General features: G+C 41.0%; 1 protein-coding gene across 3 annotated transcripts; it reads right to left on the minus strand.

The window, feature by feature from the left end:
- Positions 1-7,569: 7,569 nt before the first annotated feature.
- Positions 7,570-24,717, minus strand: plekha2 (pleckstrin homology domain containing A2). Of its 3 annotated transcripts, none has more exons than XM_084056032.1 (12): positions 24,596-24,717; positions 19,646-19,806; positions 19,269-19,325; positions 18,495-18,543; positions 18,292-18,389; positions 16,177-16,305; positions 15,967-16,056; positions 15,802-15,870; positions 13,369-13,439; positions 13,096-13,159; positions 11,522-11,599; positions 7,570-9,469 (listed from the first exon to the last, which is right to left on the minus strand). In XM_084056032.1, exons 1-12 carry the CDS (start codon positions 24,618-24,620, stop codon positions 9,044-9,046), a joined length of 1,317 nt encoding a protein of 438 aa, XP_083912158.1. In that variant the 5' UTR covers positions 24,621-24,717; the 3' UTR covers positions 7,570-9,043. The 3 variants fall into 3 exon arrangements, with proteins under 3 accessions (XP_083912158.1, XP_083912159.1, XP_083912160.1); XM_084056033.1 differs by lacking the exon at positions 24,596-24,717 and adding an exon at positions 23,069-23,310; XM_084056034.1 differs by lacking the exon at positions 24,596-24,717 and adding an exon at positions 21,382-22,195.
- Between the last annotated feature and the right edge of the window lie 481 nt (positions 24,718-25,198).

Consider the following 25,198-nt stretch of genomic DNA (forward strand, 5'->3'; position numbering starts at 1 on the left):
GGCTAAAATGTAATTTAGATAGCATGTTATGTATACAGTATAGTTTCAATGCAGGCTGATGGGGTTCTTCGTTTACGTATGTATTAGTTATTATTAGATTATTCGTTTACTTATGTATTTATTATTAGGTTATGTTTATGCATTTGATGTATTATGTGTATTATGATGTATTATGACGTATTATCTTATGTCCTTGCTTACTGTAAATCGCTCTGGATTAAGAGCGTCTGCTAAATGCCTAAACTGTAACTGTAACTGTAACTGTAACTATAACTGTAATCAAAATCTACAAAATAGTGGAGTAAAACGTACAATATTTGCCTGTGAGATGTGGAGTAGAAGTAAAAAGTAATGAACATCGGAAATACTCCAGTAAAGTCAGAATACCTTGCAATTACTTAAGTACAGTACTTGAGTATGTAGCCTATTTAGTTACTTTCCACCACTGCCCCTAAGGCTTAGGTTACGTTGGGGCATCATCAGCAGCACTGTGTTAATGTGAGCGCGCGCACCGCTTTGACGGGATTACTCTACATCCAGATAATAAACCGCAGTCAACTGGAGTTGAAAGTTGAAGGGGTCATTAGGACTTAAACGCCCCGCCGTACGGTTTCCGCCCCCGCCAACCGATTGCTGCTCTTCCATTCCATTCCATCAAGCTATATTATCTTCCGTTTGCATTAGTTCGACAAATGCTTTGATTTTGACATAGCCAGCCACGAGGAGTTGTGGATCGTGGAAGGTCAAACCATTTTCATGAACCCTTATAGGCTACTGTATTGATTTATCATTTGACACATGCAATATAACGCGCACCTGTAATAGAATTCTAGCAATTCTCATGCGTAAAATGCTATGCGTTCGTTACGCGCAAGGTTTCCCCGTTTTTCTGTAATATTTTAAGCAACATTTTAAGCACTTACCTTGTTTAAAGAATGATCTCTGTCAGACCTTCACCTATAGGCTATCTGATGATCCAGAGCCCATTGAACAGGTTCCCTGCACGGAAAGCACTGGCTGCTCGGTAACAACAAGCACGTAGAGGTACAGTGATGCTGCAGCAGCAAGCCACTGTGAGAATCACTGGGAATAGCCTACGGTACCCTACGTTTCTGTGTCTGCACGTGACCTGACCTATGAGATGGCATCACTAATGTATCCACAGACTACAGTACGACTATTTCATTTCATATTCAATTCATCCCTCCTCTGGAAAACCAAGGTATGCGCGCGCTGTGAGAGAGATAGAGATAGAGAGAGAGAGAGAGAGAGCGAGCAAGTGTGTGTATGTATGTGTGTGTGTGTGTGTGTGTGTGTGTGTGTGTGTGTGTGTGTGTGTGTGTGTGTGTGTGTGTGTGTGTGAGCGAGAGAGAGAGAGAGAGAGAGAGAGAGAGAGAGAGAGAGAGAGAGAGAGAGAGAGAGAGAGAGAGAGAGAGAGTTAAGAAACATTTTTACTCGTTTGATTATATTATGCGCTCTTGGATGTCTGAGGAGAGATCCATATCGGGTTTTCATTTCCAATTGTTTCAGGCTATATAACCGCCCAAGCTACTGATTATAGATATCACAAAGGAACAAGTTATGATAAGATTTGGATGATTGTAAATCATATTTAACAATATAAGGAGTAAGGAGCACATTTATTTCTGTCTGTATATTTCTTTGACTATTTCTTTGACAGGCACACTGAGCCGTTTCATATAGCCTATAGGGCTACTTGGGTGACTTGAGATATTCTTCATCAAACTGTAACCCTACAGGGGTCGGAGGTCTGTACTTTTTGTTAAATAGCATGAAGGAAAAAAATCTATACCTATTTTTTACCCACCTGATTTGATTGGCTGCATCTTGACGAAAATGCTGTTTACATAGGCCTAAACAAACCGAATCATTATAATTATTATAATCTTGTCAAGCTACACCGGTGTAGGCCCTTAGCTAAGTATAGGCCAACACTACCCGTGTCCCTAAAAGGGGGAAATATATCTGACCCACAGTGATTATTTGTTTGATATGATCAAAGGTAATAGGCCTATAATGTTGTAACCACTGATATTCACATTTTATAAACCTGTCTATACTTTAATGTAATACCAAATTATAGTTGAATAACAAGTATTTCGGATACATTATAATACTTTAAAAAGAACAAAAATAGAACAGAACAGAAATATTGCAAAAGAATAATTCACAAACAATATAGGCCTAAATCATGCAATGGAAAACAGCACAGACTTTACAGGTAGACCTACTTATTTTTTTAAATGCGAAGTTTGTAAGCAGCCTAAATTGAAATAGCTAAATACAGACAACGTTTGTCTCTATAGCTGTACATTAAATGTTAAAGTCATTAAATATCCGCAAATATATGAATATACAATTAGAATATCATTATATTACTTCTACTTATAGGCTAGTAAGCTAAACTATTGTCCATATACAGGTGATTTTCTATACTGAAATAAGGGCATGATAAAATGTTACTCATTTTGAATAATTAAAAGTATCATCTGGTACAAAACCCGTCTGATAAAACACGACATAGAGTGTGTGATAACTTGTTCCAAACCAAACCTTTTAATGTAAATGTCCTTATAGCATAAACGCAGTGTTGAGCTATAGTAACAAACATTTATAAGGAAAACTTTAAAGAATTCCAAATTGTATTATAGCGTTAAAACATGAACATTGTATTCACTGGGAATGCTTTGATATCTTAAAACCAAGATAAATTACATCTTATCAAACTGCCAAATAAGTGGATTTTTGGTTTATAATATTTGTATTGTTTTGTGACAATAGGCAGGTAACCACGTGACAACTAGTCCCTTGTTTTTTACCCTAATGTAAACTACAATAAAGAAAGCTATCGATTCAAGAATGTGTTGCCGTGTGACAATCTGAGGAAGCAACAAGTCATTAGCCTATCTACAATAGAGATGAAGGAATCTAGAGGCTATATATGTTATTTCTTTCTTTCAATTGAGAACTTCAATTCTAGTCTGACACATGTGCCTATACTCCTAGTTGTTCCCCATAAAACAAAATTATGCTATCAACAAACATTAATTCATTATTTGTAAATTGATTAAGTCATTATGTGAAAGGTAGGCTACGTTGCATAAAATGGCTGTCCTTTCCTAAAGGACACTTTGAGAAAGAAGAAAAATAAAATACGCTTCTAAATGTAATGAATATAGCAGAAATCGTATTAATGTTTCATCTTTATGTTAATTGTACCGTTATTTTCAAAGGATATTAAAACGTTTAGTTCCAAAATGAGACAACGTAGGAAAATATATGACACCCACTCAAGCCATGCACTCAATTGATCGCTGGGATGAAAGTGTCCCTCATTCTGTTTGAAGTTAGATCTGAAGAACTTAATGCAGAACTTGAATAGTTAGGTATATGGCATTGGCATCAAAAAATAACTTTCTTTCTTTCCCCCAAAAATGATACTTCTTAATGGAATAAACCTCTTGCCTTATATATAATCCTATAGGGAGAATGGCATTGGAAAAGTGCAGGAGAAGAGATCTAATAATATTTGAAATGAGGTGGCTGTGGCTGGGCTGCTCATTATTGTCCCATTTTGGGTTCAGCTGACTAGTTCCTCTGTTCTCTGTCTGGAGGAAGTGATGAAGGGGTCCCAGACCTCCTGCACTCAGCAGGCCTGTCTCACACACCTAGGCTGACCAGAGAGAGAGAGAGAGAGAGAGAGAGAGAGAGAGAGAGAGAGAGAGAGAGAGAGAGAGAGAGAGAGAGAGAGAGAGAGAGAGAGTGTGTGTGTGTGTGTGTGTGTGTGTGTGTGTGTGTGTGTGTGTGTGTGTGTGTGTGTGTGTGTGTGTGTGTGTGTGTGTGTGTGTGTGTGTGTGTGTGTGTGTGTGTGTGTGTGTGTGTGTGTGTGTGTGTGTGTGTGTGTGTGGCAATGGAGGGCAAGGTCAACCCATTTCTCTGCAAACAATCACATCACACAGGGCAAAATACATTCCAACCCCCCTCCTCTATCCATGTAACGTGGTCTGATGTGGAACATAAAGGTTGGGGTTTGGCAGCAGTCCAGACAGGGCCTCCAAGTCCAGATGAAAACCTGCACCGAATTATAATGACTTCATATTACACATGTAAGACGCTATACTTTCTAACGTGTTGGCAGAGCGATACACTGTGCAGTAAAATCCATTTTCCATTTATATCATCTTATTTGTTGCCAAATCCATTCTTCAAATGCATCCCGTAACAAAAGGTATTGTGGTAATCGAGGAGGTGAGAATTTGGCAGCCCTACCTCACTGTAAGGTTCAGTCAGTGGCAAAAGGGCTGGATGGTGAGCCTACACTTCTGAGAAACATACCTGATCTGAGAGAGTCAGCTACCTTCAAACACCCCCAATCATGATAATGGTCTAACTCAATGGTTCTCAAACTTTAAAGTGTCAAGGTCTCCCCTTAACTCTGACAGTGTACAAATGTAACCAAATGGACCCATGAGGGTCCATTTGGTTCCATTTGTACACTGTCAGAGTTACAGACGTTTAAGGATCCATTTAGAACCCCCTAAAGGAACCCTGAGAGTTCCTGGAATCCACTTTGAGAACCACTGGTCTAACTACACCATTATTATCCTAGAGTTGCACTTGTACTGCCTGTTGCAGAAGTATTGTTTACAAGGTGTTGCAGCTCCCTCTAGTGGATTTCATCAGCAAGCATGGGTTACCATTATTCCAATGAAGTAAAGAATCTATACAAGTAGTACACAAACACACACATACATATATTGTGTTCTGGGAGCGTTTTAAACTATATGAGAAGGCCCATAAGGACATAAGGATGAAGGGTTAAAGGATTAATAAAGTATATATCTATCTATCTATCTAAATAACATCCCTTTTAGGTTAAGACTGTCATGTGGAAACAATAACATTTATAGAAGACCAGCCCTCCCCTTATGTTTCTGTCTGCCCTCAGAGTAGTCTGTCACTCTTCACAATGATGTGTTATTTAAGAGTTGACCTTTAAATCTTGGTTATGATAATAAAATACAATCTTGAAGGGCACTCTGCAGACCACAGTTTTAAGATTCTCAGTGGGATTGAGATTAGAGCTCACTCAAGGGCATAATCCACTTGTTTGATCTTGTCCACTATATGTTGCTTTGGCCCTGGGATCATTACTCAAAGTTTCTTTTTGCAGGGTCTCTGCATGGCAGTATTTATTTCCTTGGATTTTTTACAAGATGCCCAGTGCCTGCTGCTGAAAAGCTTCCCGACGTCATGACGGTAAACCACTATCACTGCTTGGATTCCTCATGGTGTTAGGTTTACTTCACATACTGCAGCACTTTGGATTTGGTGTAAAAATCTCTATCTAGTCTCATCTGACAAAAAAAGCTTATCCTGTATTTCAGCCAGGTGACAGTATGTTTTCTGACAACTCCAGACATACTTTCAGATGGTCCTTTTTGAGAAATCTTTCTCTGCCTGTTGTTACCCTCTCATATAAGTAATATATTGTTAACTGGTGCACATTAGTCCAATCTCAGTCACTGCACTCCATACTAGCTCCTTCAAAGTGATTGCTGGTCTCACTGTGGCTTCCCTCGCAAGTGTCCTTCTTGGTTCGGACACTGAGCTTTTGAGGGACAGTTTTTTTTAATGCAGTGCCTGGGTGGTGTGGATGCTGAATCCACTTCCTAATTATCAATCCAATATTGGTCAGTGGGATATCCCAACACCTTGGATTTTATGGATTTGTATTATTTAAACACAACATTTTGTGGAATAGTTATTTGGCCTTCATTTTCACACCTTTCATTCAAATGCACAACCTGACCTATGATCCTTAAACAGAGAAAATGTGAGTTGAATTTGAACCCCGGCGACCCTATTTTGTGGCAAAAATAGCAAATCTACAAGTTCACAATGTTAAGAGATTTGATAGGAAAAAAAGGGGGAAAAGAAAGGTGGGGGGTAGACCCCTGGAGGATTCCGGTCAACAAAGTATAAAGGGTTTAAATGTTGAATGGTTCACAGGTAGAGGTTGATGGTAAGGCAATTGTGTAAGTGCAATTTAAACTCATGTGTTTCCAGAGCACAGCGTTTGAATAATTGTTTGTTTCCTCCTATTAATGTGGGCCTACATATAAAGCCCTTTGAGAACAGTGTGTATCCTAACAGTGATGAAGGGCTATACATTTCACTTTCAGTTGAGATGAGAATTATGCAAACAGCATAATTATTTTATTTTTCTTAAAACAATATTTTCTTACTTAAACTAATATAATTTTAGAATAAATGTTTTTTTTGTTTCAAAGTGTCAAGAAATAATACAGCATTTATAATTCAGAACATTTGTCAAGGGTCTAAATAGTTTTGTTAAGTATAGCTCTCTCCCTCACACACAGACCAGCACACATCACTTTTTCATTTTTCCCAGCCCCCTTCAGATTTACTTAAGTCCTGACCTCCTTGCTGGCTCGGTCATGTGTTTCTGCTTGGATTCCTCTCAGTACCTCAAGGAGATCGGTCTTTAACAGACTGAAAAGTCATTTCAACACAGCTGACGTTTCATGGGCACTCAGGGCCTTTTACCTACCCACAAAATTTAAACTCTTTTGCTGAAAGGAGACCTTTTAGTCCAGCTGGTCCTGCAGCCACACAGCTGAACAGGGATGTAGCGACGAGAAGGCCAAAGAACTCAAGACAGAGTTAAGGCACTTTCCACATCGAACCTTTGCATGCATCACTTAAAGGACCACTTCAGCCATTTTCAGCTTATCTTCATATTATTGGTATACTCCTCACTAATGCTCATTATGACAACATTTCTGTATATTAAGTGTGGGTCTCAGAGGAGGGCTGCTGACAGTTCAGAAACCTGCCTACCATTGATTTAATCAGTAGGCATGAAGGTTTGGACATTTCAAACAAGATTTCAATTATTATCATTATTGTTTTATGCAAGGACAATGTCTTCTATTTCAGCTTGATAACCTTTCAGGGAGAGAAAGGATTCTATTTGCTTTGAATCCCCATTAATGATGTCACTGTTAGGCAGATTTCTCCACTGTCATAGTCCACCAATAATAACCTTTAATAACTTGAACCATAGCATTCCTATTCTCGGGGGAACTTTTGGCAAAAACAGCCAAAGCTAGTCTACAAGCTCGATGCGTTGTGAGCTTGTAGATCGCCTATCTAGAGATTTGGTATAGACTAGAGGGGGAAAAGGAGAGGGCCGAGTACAGAGCCGACCCCGGTCAAGTTTACCAAGTATAAAGGGTTTAATTGCACTGGATGGGCTGTTGTGTAGAGGTGGCTGCCATGAAGCACAAACAGGCTGTTCCTGACCTTCCTCTCAAAGCTGTGTTGCCCTTTAGAGAGAACAATGGCACACAAGCTGATCACCGTAATTCTATAAATGTTATCAGAACTTTGGAAAGTTCTGTTAGGCGAGTGTTGGGGTCACACACCACAAGGTGGCGTGATGTTCTATTGCTGGGTAATTATATGAACAAGAGGAAACAATGCATCTTTCTCTAAACTATCTGCAAAGGAAACCTCAATAGGACTACTAAAAGGCACCATTTAATATACAAGAAAAAGAATTAACATACATAGGCAGACAAGTGCAAGTTGCTTCCGCAGAAGGAAGTAGGCGCGTAGAACATGGAACCACACCAAAGAATGTCTTGATGTGAGGCTGAAAGAACTAAGTAAGATTACAGATGTAACAGCATAAAGCACTTTCAGATCTGTTGTGTAATCAGTTGTGATATACCTAAAAGAAAAGTAAAAGTGCAAAATTACAATAAAACTCCAAAAGTGGCAACTAAGACATACGTATCTTCCTGCAACATGCTGCAACAACAAAAAGATTATCATCACATTTATAAGCCTGTCAACCAGCTGACCCACTGTTACATGACACATTCTAGAACATACTATTAAACACGGCTGTACTGTACTGTCATGGTACCTCATAGGGCTAGTATCAGCTGAGACAGGAGTCACAGTTTACAGATGATTGATCTCTAACACAAGCTTCATGAGCTTCTATTTTAAACATTGTGCAAACACGTAAAGGCATTAAGTTGCTGCTGACTCTCTGATTTTCCACCAGTAAAGCAACAGAGGAGACTTCAGTTGGATGGACTCCTGGTTCACCCTGAGAGCTATGTACAGACTGCTGGAGCTATCGTTTCCTTTCTTCTCACATCTGATTCAGGTATAGTAATAAATTGCTTGTTGATGACTATTTAGACTCTTAATAGTCTTCAACAAGCAATTTATTACTTTCAGAACACACTCTAAATTTTAGAGTGTACGGATGCTCTGAAACAATAGCTCCTACAACATGTGTCTCCAGGGGCGTAAGTAAAATAGAAAATAAAATAAAATAAAACAAAAACACTGCTGGGTGGACCTTTGCAATCCAAGTGATTAGGATTCTCTACTGATGCAGGCATACACATAAAATGACTTTGCTCAAATCAATCAAATGTACCATGCGCCACTTGGGTAAATAATCTATCATGTGCTAAAGGGCTTAAATACTATTAGATACTTCCGGCAGATTTTAAAACCCCACTGGATGCTTTGTTGTTAAGAGCCATGTGCATGCGGACAGATTAGATTTAGCATATGTACAGTATATGTACCGTAACTTGTGAACCTACTGAGCAACCTACTAATTAACTAGTAATATCAACAATATTCAAGTTTTTAGAGGAATATATATATATATATATATATATATATACATATACATATATATTTTTAAAAAAAAAACACCATTATACCCTTTCACAGTCCCTTGAACACTAACACTGTTGTCCTCTGATCCTCTTCTATCTGTCCTAATTCCTCCCTTACAATACTGCAATGTAGCCTGCAGTTGCTACATAACGTCAGCAGGGGGCTCCGCAGCAGGCTACGGTAGTGAAACTGACTCTTGTTGTCAAGTCATTGGGGAGTCACATTCATCTAAAAACAGCCACCTAAATCTTGGTCCAGAGGGGAAATCAGAGAGATTTAATCGATCTTATACGTCTGTGGTGCGGATGCTGTCGTCATCCAAGCTGAAGGGGAAGCTTCGGTCTGTGTGAGTCTGGGGCTGAGAGCGGTGCCGCCTTCGGCCACTAGAAAAGCTCCCCGAAGTGGTGAAATCCCCGGGGCTGCTAGCTGGAGCTGGGGGAAGAGCACTAGAGCACGGAGCCGTGGCAGAGAGGGAATTAGAGGAGGAGGAGGTAGAGGAGGAGGTGGAAGATGAAGACGGAGAAGGCAGGGTGGGCAAGGGGCTGAACGTGATATCCATGTCTTCTGTGTCCTCACTTTGGGGCACAGGGGTCCATGGCTGCCAGCCTGGGGCCACAGAACAGGACTTGACCAGTGTAGGTCTCTCAGTCTGTAGATTGCGGGATGCAGAGGCGTAGTTACATCGATATAGAGAAGATACACGTTTAAAATCCTGTGATGAGAGAGATGAATGGTTACGAGAGATAGAGAGAAAAAAGTAGAGTCAGTGAGAAAGAGAGAGCGTGTGAGTTTATCACCAGGGCAATCGCCATTACCCTATTTGGACAATACAGGGACAATGTTAATTTGTTTATAACATAGCCATAGCCTTATGTAAAGATGATCTTTTTCACATTTGTGCTTTAAATTTTATAGTAAGAGACAAACAGTAAAGGCACGACAGAGCAAGATGTGATGACATGCAGCAAAGAGCCTCGATGGGATTCAAATGGGTGGGATTCGAGGTAAGCCACTCGAGCACGCCCCATAGCCTTATTTATTCACAAATGCTATTTGCTCAAAATTGTCAACAAGGAACTGCCCCATTGAACAAAACGGTATAGTCCTCCTTTTAGTCTTGCTGGGAGTCCCAGACAGTCTGGGGAGAGAGTTGACTCCGAACACAGAAGTTGCTGCTGGCATGCCTCAACTTAATTGGTATGCAACCATTCTGTCAATGTCTCTAGAATTCTAGCAAACCATTTGCAGCAACATGTTTGGCGGCTGAATCTTATCCATGTTTGACATGGTAATTAACTTAAGTAGCAAGCAGCGCACAAAGGGACTGGTCAGCTGCTGTATCTTCCCTAGGCGACATGGCAGCTGACCAATCAGCGCAATATCACTCTTGTATAGTTGCATAATTCCTTTCATCACTTGCCTCATCCATGTCAAATAAAGGCAGAGTATGTGATATGTATATACAGTATATTTGTACACAATGAGCATTCAATCAATTATCTATCTCTGTCAGGTGCCCACAGCTAATCTTGGCAAATATTTGGCAGTTCAGCATAATATATTTTGTGTAAGCTGCCAGCAGGTAAAGGACCTCAATTCCAGAATATGTTTGGAATCGTCAACTACTATGTGTTTTTTGTGAATTAATAATCACAGCGCAATCCCCCTGCAGGCTATTGGATTTGTGTCCCGTGAGGCTATGGGCGGGAACTAGCCAGCTGGGCACAAGCTGTCCATCCAGATTATGGGATCTACACTGCTAGACCCTCCAGCTGCCAGACCCTTCAACTCATGGAATATATCGATATTAGCCAATCGCAGGCATGCAATACGGCCCGAGACTGAAATGGCAACTCATCAAAGAGTTAAGTCTAAAGACTGAACAGCTAAGACACCTTAGCACTGTGATAGTTCATGTTAATGTAAAAAAATGTCATGCTGATACGTGAACGAATGGTCACTAACATTGCAGACATGCTCAGGCGGACGTATGTTGAGGCCCACTATTGCATAATTTTAGTCCGCACAAACCACAGCGGAGTCCAGCCCTTGTATGCCATGTCTGGACTATGAGTTGGCCTTTATGTTATAAGTTTGTCCTTGTGATGCCTTCACTATCTACAGATTTTTTAAATCTTTGTTTTACTTTTTCAATTAATCAAATAATGAAGCGTATTTTTAAAAATATTCTTTTTAATGAAAATTAATCAATATATTTATTTTATAGATCGACTAAATCACATTAGTCTGATAAGCCACTTAGGCTCTATTTAGGGTGTCGTGCAAAAATACCAAAAATATCTATAAGCATACAACGTGCTGTGATGCATCGTTAGTTTGTAGATCTGACATTTTCTGTATTTTGCTAATGTATTTACAATTGATTTTTTTCATTTTGATTGATTCATTTATCAAAATCAATGTTTTTTAAATTAATAAAAAAATTAATAATTCGATAAGTTCAATTAACTGCTGCACCCCTACTCTTAGGATGCACTTTGTGACTCATGTGTATAAAAGTGCTGTATAAATAAAGTTATTATTATTATTATTACTCTGGTTGCACCGTAACTATGTAATGATGGGCCTTTATGATAGCCATTCCCCCCATTGCTCCATGTCTTTTCATACATGTACATAACCCCGAAATACTGTCACCACGTGCCCCAGATAGACAGAAAGAGATTTGCACTTCAAATTTAAACCATAAATACAGTATAGATCCAACAAAGATATTCATGAGAGACAAAAGACTGTAGGGAACCTTAGAAGGGCCTCTGAAGTCCTGAATCTTCATGTCAATGTCCCTGATCCAGCCATACATCTCCTCTGGAGAGTCAGTCTATAGAGACAAATATAAAGGGAACAACGGTCCTTATGTATACACACATACATACACATACTATAGTGTATCTTAATGTTAGCCATCGTCTCTATTTATTACGTTAATTATTAAATTGTGTGGGTGAATGAATTAATGTTAGCATTAGCGACATCACGTGGTGTTTATTAAACCAAAGCATATTCGAATATGTAACGTTACGCAGAACGCTGTCATGACTGATACACTAAACTGAGGACTGGTGTTGAATATTAGGACCTGCTAAAACACATGCATCTGGTTTGTCCAATGTGACTGTGATATGTCAAATAAACATTAATCAATCGATCAATTGTGCTACCCACACGATAATAAAGTGGATTTGATGTTGGTCAATTATAGGTGTTTATTTAAGCAAAGCATTGTTCATTATAAGGCCTGTAATGAAAACGAGCAATCAAAAGTACGTTTTTTGGCAACATGCATAATTCTTTGGTTGTTGCTGATTTGAAAAATATAACACGTTATTGCCACAGGAAACTACAATGAGGTTAAACTGTTACCATGACTCGGACATATAAAATAGGATTTTAGTCTTCTGCACAACCCACGCAAGCATGACATTTGTACCTCCAAAACATTGTCTTATTAAGTGCCATACCACACCATTGCACCGTGGGCTTCAGAGTATGTGTTTGTCTTCTTTCTACTTTTCTCCACAGTACACACATTTCATTTTTTTCATTCAGCTTAATCTCATGCCTTGACTTACTCTTATGACACACACACACACACACACACACACACACACACACACACACACACACACACACGCAGTCTCAAGAGTCTCACTCGACCCCCCCCCCCCCACACACACACACTCCCTCTCTCTCCTAGGGTTTTCCTTCTGATCCGAGTGACCCCAGTCTTCCTCAGTCAGCTGTTCTCCCAAGGGGAAGAACAGGATGTTATTGTTGTTATGGTAACAGATGGTTTTGCCTGATTCACAAAAACATACTTTTCGTCCTTCTAAAAACAGAACCGCTGCCACACATCAGTGACAGAGCATTCAGAGGAAACATCTCCAGCATATGGAACGACAGCTGGAGGAGACACCAGTGTAGACATACAAACCCTTCGTTAAGGCAGCTCAGTGCATTCGCTTTTCTTTATAGGCCTCTATAAAGGACTGGATCAGCTTCACCATTATTCATACAAGTCAACAAGGAGAGCTCTTCCAATCACAACAAACAGAGCAGCTGAGTAGGAGCACCAAAACAAGTTGCAACACACTTCTTTTCTATAAGTTACTTTAGACCGGTTACAATGGATCTTTGTTTATTGGCATGTTCTACATTTTGCACTGTACTGTATCATGTTGCACTAACTGAGCAACCACATTTCTCCCTTCTGTTGTACTGACATCAGTACTCCTTGTTCTTAGCAGTCATGGGTACTGTTTGTGTGTGCGAGGAAGAAAGTGTCTCTGATACTTAAATGACTCAGTTGTCATGTACCTGAATGTAGAAGGTTCTGGAGCTGGTGATGATCTCAAAGAGGTTGTCTCTCATCAACAGATCCCTAAAAAACACAGAAGATGATCATTTCACATCTGAAACATACTGGTGTCTGCAGAGGGATAGAGAGGAAAGAGAGAGAGAGACAGCGAGTGAAAGAGACTGACAGAGACAGCGAGAAGGAGAGAGAGAGACAGGCACACCAGATGGGCCAGACAGACAGATGTGCAGAAAAGAAGGAAAATTGAGGTATGCAACAAGATTTAGACTGACCCAGATTTGACCAGACATTCGTGAACCTTCTGAACGTCCCTCAGTGGAATAGCTCGAAGAGGCTCCTTATCCTGACACATACACAATTGCATCAGTGATGTGACATAGGCTGTTGATTGTAGTCAAGGGCACAGCATACAAAGATCAACTGGTACATTTCCACCACATGGTGTGGTACCGGCTCGACTTGACTCTGCTTGACTCGCTTTTGGTTCCAGGTACTTCATTCTCCACTGCAGATAGTACATACTGCTGTGACACAGCCATACTTCTGGTGATGTTTCTCTCCTTTAATGAAAGTGAACCCAACCCTCCACTATCAAAGGACTGAGGTAAAAAAAAATAACACAGGGCAGAAAAAGGGGAAACACAAAACCTGGAGATATTAATTTCATCCTGTTACATTGTCCCTGAGCTATAGTCAACCTTGCACAGGGAGGAAAGAAAGAAAGAAAGAAAGCAGCAGGGACAGAATGTTTTTTTGCTTGCACACCAGAAGGGGGGCTACCAAGGGTGAGTGAGAAGATACTGTAGCAGCCAGGAGAATGAGGCTGGCTGGTCACTGCCATAGACACCAGGAGCTCCCAGCCAGCAAACTTGTGCTGTGGGAACCAACACAAGGGCATCGATCCATGCTATCCCTTTGGTAACAACTACAGTTCATAATAGCATATTCTTCGACTCCCACCTCCCTCAGCTCATCAACCTTTCTCTTTTCCTTTCCTTCTGGCAATGATCACGTAAATCTGTAGGGTTTTTGCCAATCAAATACAATGTATTATTTAATGCACTTGACCATATTATGACCTCCTCTCTCCTACTTCCTTCTGTTCTCACCCACTTTGCTTTGAATTTGATAAAGAGCCTTCCTTTATCTCCTCCATCCCAACATTACTGCCATTCTTGCTGCTATCACATTCTTCCATACTATGGCTTTGCCTTCTTTCTGTTCCAATGTATAGGCTGTCATTTATATTGGCATCGCGGCATAAACTAACTTTATGTGAAGCTCGGCCAATCAGGGACTTATACTGTCTAAGCCAGGGGTTTTCAACCGGTGGTCCGCGGACCACTGGTGGTCCGCGGAGGTATTGCAGGTGGTCCCTGGCCAAAAAAAAAAGAAAAAAAAGAAAACTTTTTTTTTTAAACTTTTTTTTTATTTTATTTTTTAACTTTTAATAACTTACAGGAGTTCTTACTGTATTGTGTGTGTGTAATATGAAATGTGAGCTTACCATAAAAACAGTAATCCTTAATCATATTCCATCATATTCAAACAAAATTGCTGTATTTTATTAGATATTATATTGATATTATAGCTCTTTTCTCCAGCTCCCTGTGGTACATGAACCCCCCACCACTATTGTGTGGGGTGGGTCTATGATGGACCCGCCACGCACAATAGTGGTGGTCCCCAGGTTGCTTTTAGTCAGGATGGTGGTCCCTGGGTCGAAATCAGTTGAAAACCCCTGGTCTAAGCGGTACAAATGTGACATAATGCTCCACCAATCCGTGAAGCCAACGGTTTGGGTTGGCTAATTAGGGAAACTGATGCATACAGTCCTAACACAGAGAATCTGTGCGACAGAATCGGTGTGTCCTCCTCAGACCCGCGCGGTCAGTTACGCCTGGGACAGACACACACACACAGAGGTTTTGTGAATTAATAGAAGGACGTACTGTATGCCTTCCGCCTTGCACTTTCCCCATTGCTGCTAAAGATACCATACCTGCCTTAAGAGGTTTATCATACCTGATGTTATAACTGTACTTTTAACTTTATTTCTATCTTATCTATCATTTTCGTCTCCGCCAGGAGACTATGTTTTCGTTCTCGTCCTTCCGTGTGTCCACCAAGCTAACATTGGTCAAGCTTCACGTGACACGTGACAATATGTTGAAAGGGTGTGCTTTGATTGGCTAGCGAGACGCATGATGAAATAGAGACCTATTAATAGGTGTGAGATCATTTATATCTTTTGAAGTGAGGTAAGACAGGATTAATCAGGAACAGTACTGGCGGAGACCTGTGCTCCGAGGAGCACATTTTCTAGTCTTATTTTTATTTTACTTCATTACATCCAGTACCAGTATTATTATTTGTATTATCTTGTTTTATTGCATTGTGGCGTTGCAACATTTTGCTGCTTGAGTGAGTGACAAAAAATCCCAGTTGATTCTTCGTCTTACAGCTCAAGTGTATTATACTGACCAATCAGTGGTCTGCAGTGTTTTCCTGTCACATTTTAGTATTACTTAAGCTTGCTTGGATTCTCAATGGAGGAGATACCAAAAAAAGTACCAAGTACTATCTACAACTTTTGTGCAGTGGAAAAACCCAAAAAGGGAGCAGAGTCAAGTCGAGCTGAGCCGGTACCATGTTGTGGAAAAGCGCCCAATGACAGTAAAGAAAAAGAGGACTTGTGAACTCACTGTGTCACCCTTGTAGTAACTGACAGCAATGTCATCCAGGGTGAAGAAACGCCTCTTCCAGTTCTTCCTCTGAAACACAAACCACATTGAACCTTCAGTATCTCAAACCCAAAAGACTTTCATGTGGACACAGATTTCAGTTGTATTACACGTGTGTGTACTCACCACATTACCCTGTTTCACACAGTAACCACACCTCAGGACCCCTGGCTTGATGACCTTTCGTTCTCTAATTTCTGTCTCCTCGCTTTCATTCTGAAACACATGGTCATCATTAGAATGGTATGCTTTGTGTTCATCAACACAGCCCCCCTCATTGTCCTCGCTTTCATCCTCAGTTTAATAACAATGATTGTGTCGGCTACATCCCAATACCTGGATGGGAGTGTGAACCACTACTCCGCCAATGATCTCTGTCTTGTAGGCCTGCTGTTTCCTCCCCTGAGTATCACCACTTACTGTGGACACATCTGACCTGGCCAGAACAGGGCCAGCTTTAGGTACCTAGGACACAAAAGGACAGATGTACAGTATGGTTAACCCCAGCAAGTAAGTGCACTTACACATGTGTTTACAAACATAGATATGGCACATCAGTCACATGTGCACAGTTAAAAATGTGTATGTTATTTTTGGGCGGTGTAACCGCCCCTATATGTGAGGTTGGGACATTGACATTTGCTACACTGTGATTGGCCACCCATTGTACCCCCCTAACCCTGCACTGTGATTGGCCACCCATTGTACGCCCCTAACCCCTACACAGTCAATGCAAATCTATACTTTTCTTTAAGTGAGCTTCCATCACTGTGATGACCACTAGCTGCACTGTGATTGGCTGACTATATTGGCTGACTCTATTCAGCACTGTGATTGGCTAGCGAGACACATGACACATGTGCATAGTCCTATAAATAGGACTATGCACTTAAAAAAAACACATTTATGTTTTTTCTTAAGTGAGTCATGGTCTGTGATGACCACTGTGATGACCACACCGCCCACTTCACACTGGGTGTGATTTTTTGAGTGGTGCCAACCACTCCTACATTTGACTTTGACCGTCGGTCCGTATGTCCGTCCGTCCGTATGTCCGTCCGTATGTTTGAGCACGGCTGATTGGTCAAGCTTCACGTGACACGTGACAATATGTTGTCACGTGTCACGTGACAACATATTGTTGCTGATTGTTGCGGATGCAACCAGTTACACTTTCAGAGGCACCACTCTCTTCACACTGGGTGTGATTTTTACATTTAAATGTAGATTTTCAACGTGTGAATCGAAAAAGCTTTGCTTTGGCCATTGCAGCTCATTCAATACTGTAGCTCTGGCTGCATGCTACAGTAGCTCATTCAATATCTGTACCAAATGTCTTCAATAAGAAATGCCAACAAGGCAATTCTCTTGATGATATCTGACAATCTTTGACTAAAATGACATGCCCAAAATTGGGACGCCGGGTTGAACGTGGTTACACCACAAATTGTCTCCTAGAGCCAGACAACCTAGTGAAGCATAACAAAGACAATCCACAATGACCTGTCCTATGGACAGGAACATTTTATTCTATTTATCCTAAAATAGAATTCTATTCATTCATTTTCAGACTGATGCCAAAGAGGCACAGAGATAGAAAGAAAGAATGAAAGAAAGAAAGAGCCTCTCGGAAGAAGGGGAAGTGAAAGAGAAAGAGCAGCATTTCCTGTATCAGTTTGCAGGTGAGAGAAATGCCTCTGTCAACCACATCTGGGGAACCTTGGACAACAACGCCATGCCTCTGTCAACCACCTGCACTCACTCACTGACTGACTGACTGACTGACTGACTGACTGACTGACTGACTGACTGTCTGTTTGTGTGTCTTCATTATCGCACATTCATAATTATTACATATGAACAATGTTATAACTTACACATTACAACATAATCTCAAAAGTGAGGAAGATGATACTTTTGGGTGGCGTGTTGGCAAAATGGTGATCACACATTACTTCCTCTTCCTCTAGAGGAGTGTGTGTACTTCCTCTTCCTCTGAAGGAGGAAGTGGAAAAAAAAGTAGCTCTCCTCCTGTTACTCTGTGCCTGTAAAATGCAGTCTGTATCCACGTTAAGATGGACACAAACCCAAGTCTTTCAATAAGTTGAAGACTTTTTCAAAGGGCTTGAAAAAATTAAATAAACAAGCTATGAGTCAAGATTACTTTCTGTCTGATGTCTATTTATTGCATCACCCTTAACAGCTCACACCCATCTGCTCACTGGATCATGTGATTCCAGTATCACTGTGTCATTCACTGGCTCTTGGGCACAATGTTAGCATAACGTTGCTATAATTGTGTGTGTGTGTGTGTGTGTGTGTGTGTGTGTGTGTGTGTGTGTGTGTGTGTGTGTGTGTGTGTGTGTGTGTGTGTGTGTGTGTGTGTGTGTGTGTGTGTGTGTGTGTGTGTGTGTGTGTGTGCACACATGCATGTGTGTGTGCTATACTCACCGTGATCTTGCTCGCCTTGTTAAGAGCAGTAACCCAGTCTTTCATGTCAGTCACATCGTTAGCTTGGAGGAAATACCGCCGAGATACTGCATTGATCACTGCACACATAATATACATAAGAAAGACATGTTGCATAATATTAGATGTCAGACAAGATAAGATTCATATTCAATATTAAATTCACAGTTTAAAAAAACCCTCACCAAAGCAGAACTCAGTCTTGGGCTTTTGCTTTGGTGTTGCTTCACCCACCTGACATGAAATGGGAGCAGAGGAGAGGAGAGGAGAGGAGAGGAGAGGAGAGGAGAGGAGAGGAGAGGAGAGGAGAGGAGAGGAGAGGAGAGGAAACAGAGAGGATGAAAGGAGACGATGAGAAAAGCATGTTTATTATCTTTGTCCAATGTCATCTAGTTGACAAAGTAAAGCTTATTTCAGTTACAGTGTCCAGTGACCAGCTGTCAGCAGTCAGCACTGCAGTCTAGTCAGGCCAAATGCCATTATCTCTGGTTAGCTCGGCACACCAACATGTGGAAAACTTCACAATGTCTGCTTCAGCACAGCCGTGCACGAAGACATTAGCTGTAACCGCCCAGATGAGTACTGGATTGAAAATATTCGCTTGCTCTAAGACACATCAATTGTTCTGTCCTAATAATAACTTCAACGCTGTTGAAACTTCTACATGTCATTGTTGTCGGGCAGAAATCTCGTACCTCCATATTTCATCATGTTTTTTCATAAATGCCCTACTTCGTCATCCAAGAAAAAAATAAACAATCTACAAGCTCACACCGCATCGCAACACAAGCTTGTAGATCAGCTATTTTCAAATAGACACAGGCTATTTTTTTTCCTAAAAAGTAACCGTTTTGGACATACAAGGTTTTCACCCAACAATAATGATATACATTTATTAAGGAGTTTAGACACAAGACATAACTAGGGGAAATGACAGGCAGACAAAGATAAGAGGATACCTTGGAGATGTAGGTTAGCCGCAGGCTTCCCACGGAGGCTGCCCCACTGGGCAGGTTCTGTATACAAGCACAAACACACACTGTCACCATTGGCTCAGAGTCCAAGGTTATACAACTTCTATTGGTCAATTCCACTTCCTCTTACTGTGGCATGTTTGTTTAAGTGTGTGTGTGTGTGTGTGTGTGTGTGTGTGTGTGTGTGTGTGTGTGTGTGTGTGTGTGTGTGTGTGTGTGTGTGTGTGTGTGTGTGTGTGTGTGTGTGTGTGTGTGTGTGTGTGTGTGTGTGTACCTTACTGCACCTATAATGTTCTTGTCTCTGCATGTACAGTATTCTCCTTTATGTGGACATAAATAAATGGTTAAAATGTGTGCAGTACCTGCGGGTTGTCCATATACCACAGCAGAACATTCCCCTGTGTATCAAGTATGAAGTATCGTCTCTGGAATCGACAGCTGTTTTCCTTCTCTTCGATGTCCAGGAACCCACACACACGGTTCAGCCTGTCTACGTATGGCATACTGCTGCTATCACATATCACTGAGACAGACAGACAGACAGACAGACAGACAGACAGACAGACAGACAGACAGACAGACAGACAGACAGATTGAGTCTCTATGAACCATAGGAAGAGAGACTGACATACAATCAGAAGCAGATATACTGATACTCAAATGCACTGCAGAAAGAGTGACAGATGGACAGACAGACAGTCAGATAGACAGATAGATGTGCAGTCAGATAGAGGAACACAGAGAGAGTTTGAGAGATTAAAACAGATGTGGCTGTGAGACAGAGGCAGCCAGACAGAGAGGAATGATGTCATGTGGGAGAGATATCTACTGCACTGCACACTTTCATATAGTGTTCACAGGAACTTATGCACACACACGCGCACACACACACACACACACACACACACACACACACACACACACACACACACACACACACACACACACATATAAAGAGACACGCAGACAAATACACACTCACTGACTTACTCAACACACACACACACACACACACACACACACACACACACACACAGATAAAGAGACATGAAGTCAACATATATAGTACACTCACTGACTTACTCTCACACACTCACACCGACACTGATAGAGAGATGCAAACACATACACAATCACTGACTTCCACACACACACACGCATGCACACACACACACACAGAAAGAGAACGAGAGCCACTCACACTCAGCAGTTTTTCATGTGACGTGATTGAGGCAGCTACAGCTAACCCCGAAGCCCGGGGCTGAGCTGAGGATAATACCACAGCCAAAAATTACAGACTGCACTCAAGATCTGCACACATGCACATTTCAACTGGCCAGAGAGGAGAGGAGAGGAGAGGAGAGGGAAGGAGAGAGGAGAGGAGATAGTGGTGGGATGTGTTCATTGAGGTCATGCATGTGAATCACCTCACCGACTGCTTATCCAGGACAAATCGAGACACAATTCGGCAGATACACACAGTAATGCAGGTATGCTGTACACTGCTGCCGTGACGATAATGTGTACATTTAAAGACAACATTATCCATGTTAGACATCTGACTGTGAAATGACATGAGTTTCAGGCAAACAGATACAATCTGTTTTTGAATAGGCTGGGCAAGGTCATGGTGAGACGGCCATATCTAAATGTCCATCTCAGGTCTCCACACAAACCTGCTCTGTACACAGACAGGGTCAAATAGGTGTTCCGAATCTCCTGGCATTACTATTGTTTTGTAAGATAGCAAGCAACAAAGTTTACTTTGCATCTTCTCTAAGTAATATAATATAGTAGGAAAGCTGAGCGGGATATGGCTAATTTATGTATACTCAAATAAGATCGTCAAACGAAGAGATGTGACACGTTGTTAGATTGAACACCACTTCATCCCGGAAAGCGAAACTGTCGTGCAATGGAGTTGAACTACTTTACCCCACTTTATTTAACTACAGTCCCCCAGGGCTCTATACTGGGTCTGGTACTTTTTTCACTTTGCATCAAATTTCTTCACTTGACATAGTCAATCTACAAGCACACAACGCAAAGCGCAATGAATTGTGAGCTTGTGAATCTGCTGTTTGTGCAGAATGTTTACCCCAGAATAGGGACGTTATGCCTCATGTGGTTATATTGAGCTTTACAATGCAGGGGGCACAGGAGGACGGCACTGGTGGGATTCAGTCCAATGCCTCCAGGGTTGAGTGAGTGGTTCCACAGTCATCTACTGAACCACAAAGGGAGTAACAGACACAGGCATTCATTTCACAAGCTTTGAAAGTTTTGCTCCGACGCATGTTTATAATGGCTGGTCAATGTGTCTCAACATGGCCACATAACTCAAAATTATTGTTGATGACAAATTGACAATTAGGCATATTGTCTATTGTGGTCACTCAACTATTTTGACCTAAACGTTTACATGCCTACATAAAATGTTCATTATGTGTACCCCCCGCCAAAAAAAGAAAATCAAATCAAAACGTCAAGACAGAATTATTGAGTTATTCCAACTTTTTGCAGACCCGTAGAGCAATCCTGACGAATCAGAGACAAGCAATCCTTCTGTTCTATGTTCTGTTATTCCATGAAACTGATTGTAGGGTTATGGTTTAGGAACTTTTTCCATTTCAGCTGCTTAAAGCCATTATAATGTGGGGTGTTTGATACCACCACTGTACGGTAATTCTACTTCTGCTATCAATCAAAATGCGTTAAAATACAAATTGTTCTTAAGCCATTGTAAAAGTACTGGTGTCACACACACACACACACACACACACACACACACACACACACACACACACACACACACACACACACACACACACACACACACACACACACACACACACACACACACACACGCACAGCAAGAAACTATTTTGGGCATCTGAAAACATCTGCTTTATCCACGAATTAATCTACAGAAGCAGCGGTGAGGTCATTAAGTAACCTACTATACAGTATGTGGGCATTATTGGCCAAAATTCCAAAACAAGATCTGACTTTATCAGGCTTCAAAAGACAGGAGTCCCATATCTATATAATTCTATATTCCAGATGAGAACATCCTCTCCAGCACTGTGGCTGTCTTCTTGACTGTCTTTGATGACTGACTAATTACACCAAGTTAGCCTTGGATCAAGACTATCATAATGTATTTTATCGAGTCTGACTTTTGCTGTCGTATATCATAGATACGATCAAGCAAAAGTCAGACTCAATAAAATACATCTACAGTATGATAGTCTTGATGCAAGGATTACACCAAGTGAACTTTACTATAATGAGAGAAGTTGGTGATAGAGGAAAAATAAATAAATGCTGATTAAAAGCATACCATGAAACAGAAGAACTGGAGGTAAAACATTTTCACACCTAATCAATAAAATCCTGAGAGAAGAAGACTCAATCTGCTCATCTGGGTGACCTGTCCTGAACATAGACTGTATAAAGGTCCTGAACCACCATGTATGTCTGCCTGGCTCTGCCACACCTACTCTCTCTCTCTCTCTCTCTCTCTCTCTCCGATATCTCTCTGTCTCACAGCAGAGACATACACACACATCACACACGCACGCACGCACACATTCACACGTGCACACACGCACAAACTCTCTCTCTCTCGCGCGCGCACGCACGCACACACACACACACACACACACACACACACACACACACACACACACACACACACACACACACACACACACACACACACACACACACACACACACACACACACACACACACACACACACACACACACTGTATAGACTTACCCGGTTTTGAAAGTTAAGTGTGCGCCACAGCAGCAGCCAGCGCCCGAAGTGTTCAAACAAGACGTGAGCACGAGCAGCAGTGAGTAAGTGGCATCTATACTGCGCATTGTACGTCATGAAGTTTATGGCGATTTCTAACAGCTCATCATATTCTCACAGGGCTGACATGAATGAGATGCAGTCGCTAGGCTATCATCTGTATCTGAGCCGTGATCGAATTACAGAACGTTCTCCTCCTTTCCGGGTTGTACGTTGGCTCATGATTAGAATAAACCAGCCCCGGATGTGATCTAGTTCTCTCTGTCAGCCTCTGACCGCGTGCTGTGTGCTGTGCTCCTCCTTGTTGCAGACAGTTGTCAAATATGAGGAACTGAGCACAACTCAACTGACATACTGTATGCAGTGGTGGGAAAAGTACTCTTTTTTTTCTTTACTTAAGTAAAAGTATTTTTTTGTTACAAGTAAAAGTCCGGTAATCAAAATTTACTTGAGTAAAAGTACAAACGTATTGGCACTTAAAGTACCAGAAGTAAAAGTACTCATTACGCAGAATGTCCCATTTCACAAGTTTTCGAATGTATAAAATGTACAAAAATCCTTTGAAAATAGCAGATCTACAAGCTCACAACGCGTCGCTTTGCAAATAGCTTAAGTATATACAGGGCTGAAGTGGTTGTTAATGTATGTTTTGTAATAATCATTATAATCTACAAAGTAATAAAAGTTTTCAAATAATTGTAGTGGATTAAAAAGTAAAAGCATAAACATTTGGAAATACTCCAGTAAAGTAAAAGTTCCTCAAAATTTTACTTAACTACACTACTTCAGTAAATGTATTTAGTTACTTTACACCACTGCATACTGTATGTTCCATTTGAAAAGCATGCGCGTGCAACCGATGACATTAGACCGCTGCAGCCTGGCACACAAATGGGCACACATTGTGCGTGTGAGCATGTAGCCTTTTTTGTAAATGGGCACACACACACGCACGCGCGCGCGCGCCACACACACACACACACACACACACACACACACACACACACACACACACACACACACACACACACACACACACACACACAATCAGCTGACCACTCTTGCTTATGAAAGGATAAGGCATAGTGCATAACAAAGAGAAGCAAAATGTAAACTTATGTGAACGTGGTCATAGTAGCTATGTAATGTTATTTTGGAGCTTGTGTTATATATAATATCTTGCAACCAACCAATATACAGTTTATGCTGTATTTTTATGTTGTTCATTCACCTGCTATTAGGCATACATTGATGTAGCCTATAAATAGCCAAAAATAGCTGATTGGCAAGCTCACAATGACAAGCTCACAATGCAACAGCTATTTTTGAATAGCTGAACGCATAAAATAGGGTTAAAGTGGTTAAACTGATTGCTGATACTATATGAAGTAATCTAGCTGGGGGTCCACGGACACCAGTTTGAGAACCACTAGTTTAAAGAACAGATAAGTATACAAACAAAAAAAAAGAGTTAGAGACTGAACTGACCTGTGTTTGATCTCAAAGCTATCATAAAGACAGCAGTCTGAGGCTATTACCGCCCTTGGTTTCAAAGGAATAGAAATATTGTGATTCGATTGATGTGTCAGCAGCATGCTTGCTGTTTTCTTGGTGCAAAATGTAAAATTTGAGTCTTCATAAGAGGAAGTGGTTGTCTATATCGTATCAGCACTCTGGGGGTGGAGAACTACATGGGTGAATTTATTTCCTGTGGCGAGTAAATAGGACAGAAGTCACACAGATATGCAGAGGGAAGTCTTCAAGTTTCCACAACCCACCTCTGTTGAAAAGCACTGTGACAGTCACGTTGCACTCCTTGTGTGCACATTGCAATAAACATTTGCTATTGCATTCATACACATACTGAGCATGGACACAAAAATGAGGGTGCCAAACCTTTTTATTCTTTATACAAAACGTTTTTTTCTTTATATATCAAAGTGCTAAACAAACTAAACAAAAATCTACCTTTCTTTGGATACATGGGGTGTGAGAAGACTCATGTTAGTTACAGTCATATTTCCCTCCTTGTTACCAAAGTAAAGACACTGCTGAATGTGATAACGTGTGGTGAGTACGTGTTTATATACT

Source organism: Gymnoscopelus microlampas, assembly GCF_963454915.1.
Source record: "Gymnoscopelus microlampas genome assembly, chromosome: 4".
Taxonomy (NCBI): Eukaryota; Metazoa; Chordata; class Actinopteri; order Myctophiformes; family Myctophidae; genus Gymnoscopelus; species Gymnoscopelus microlampas.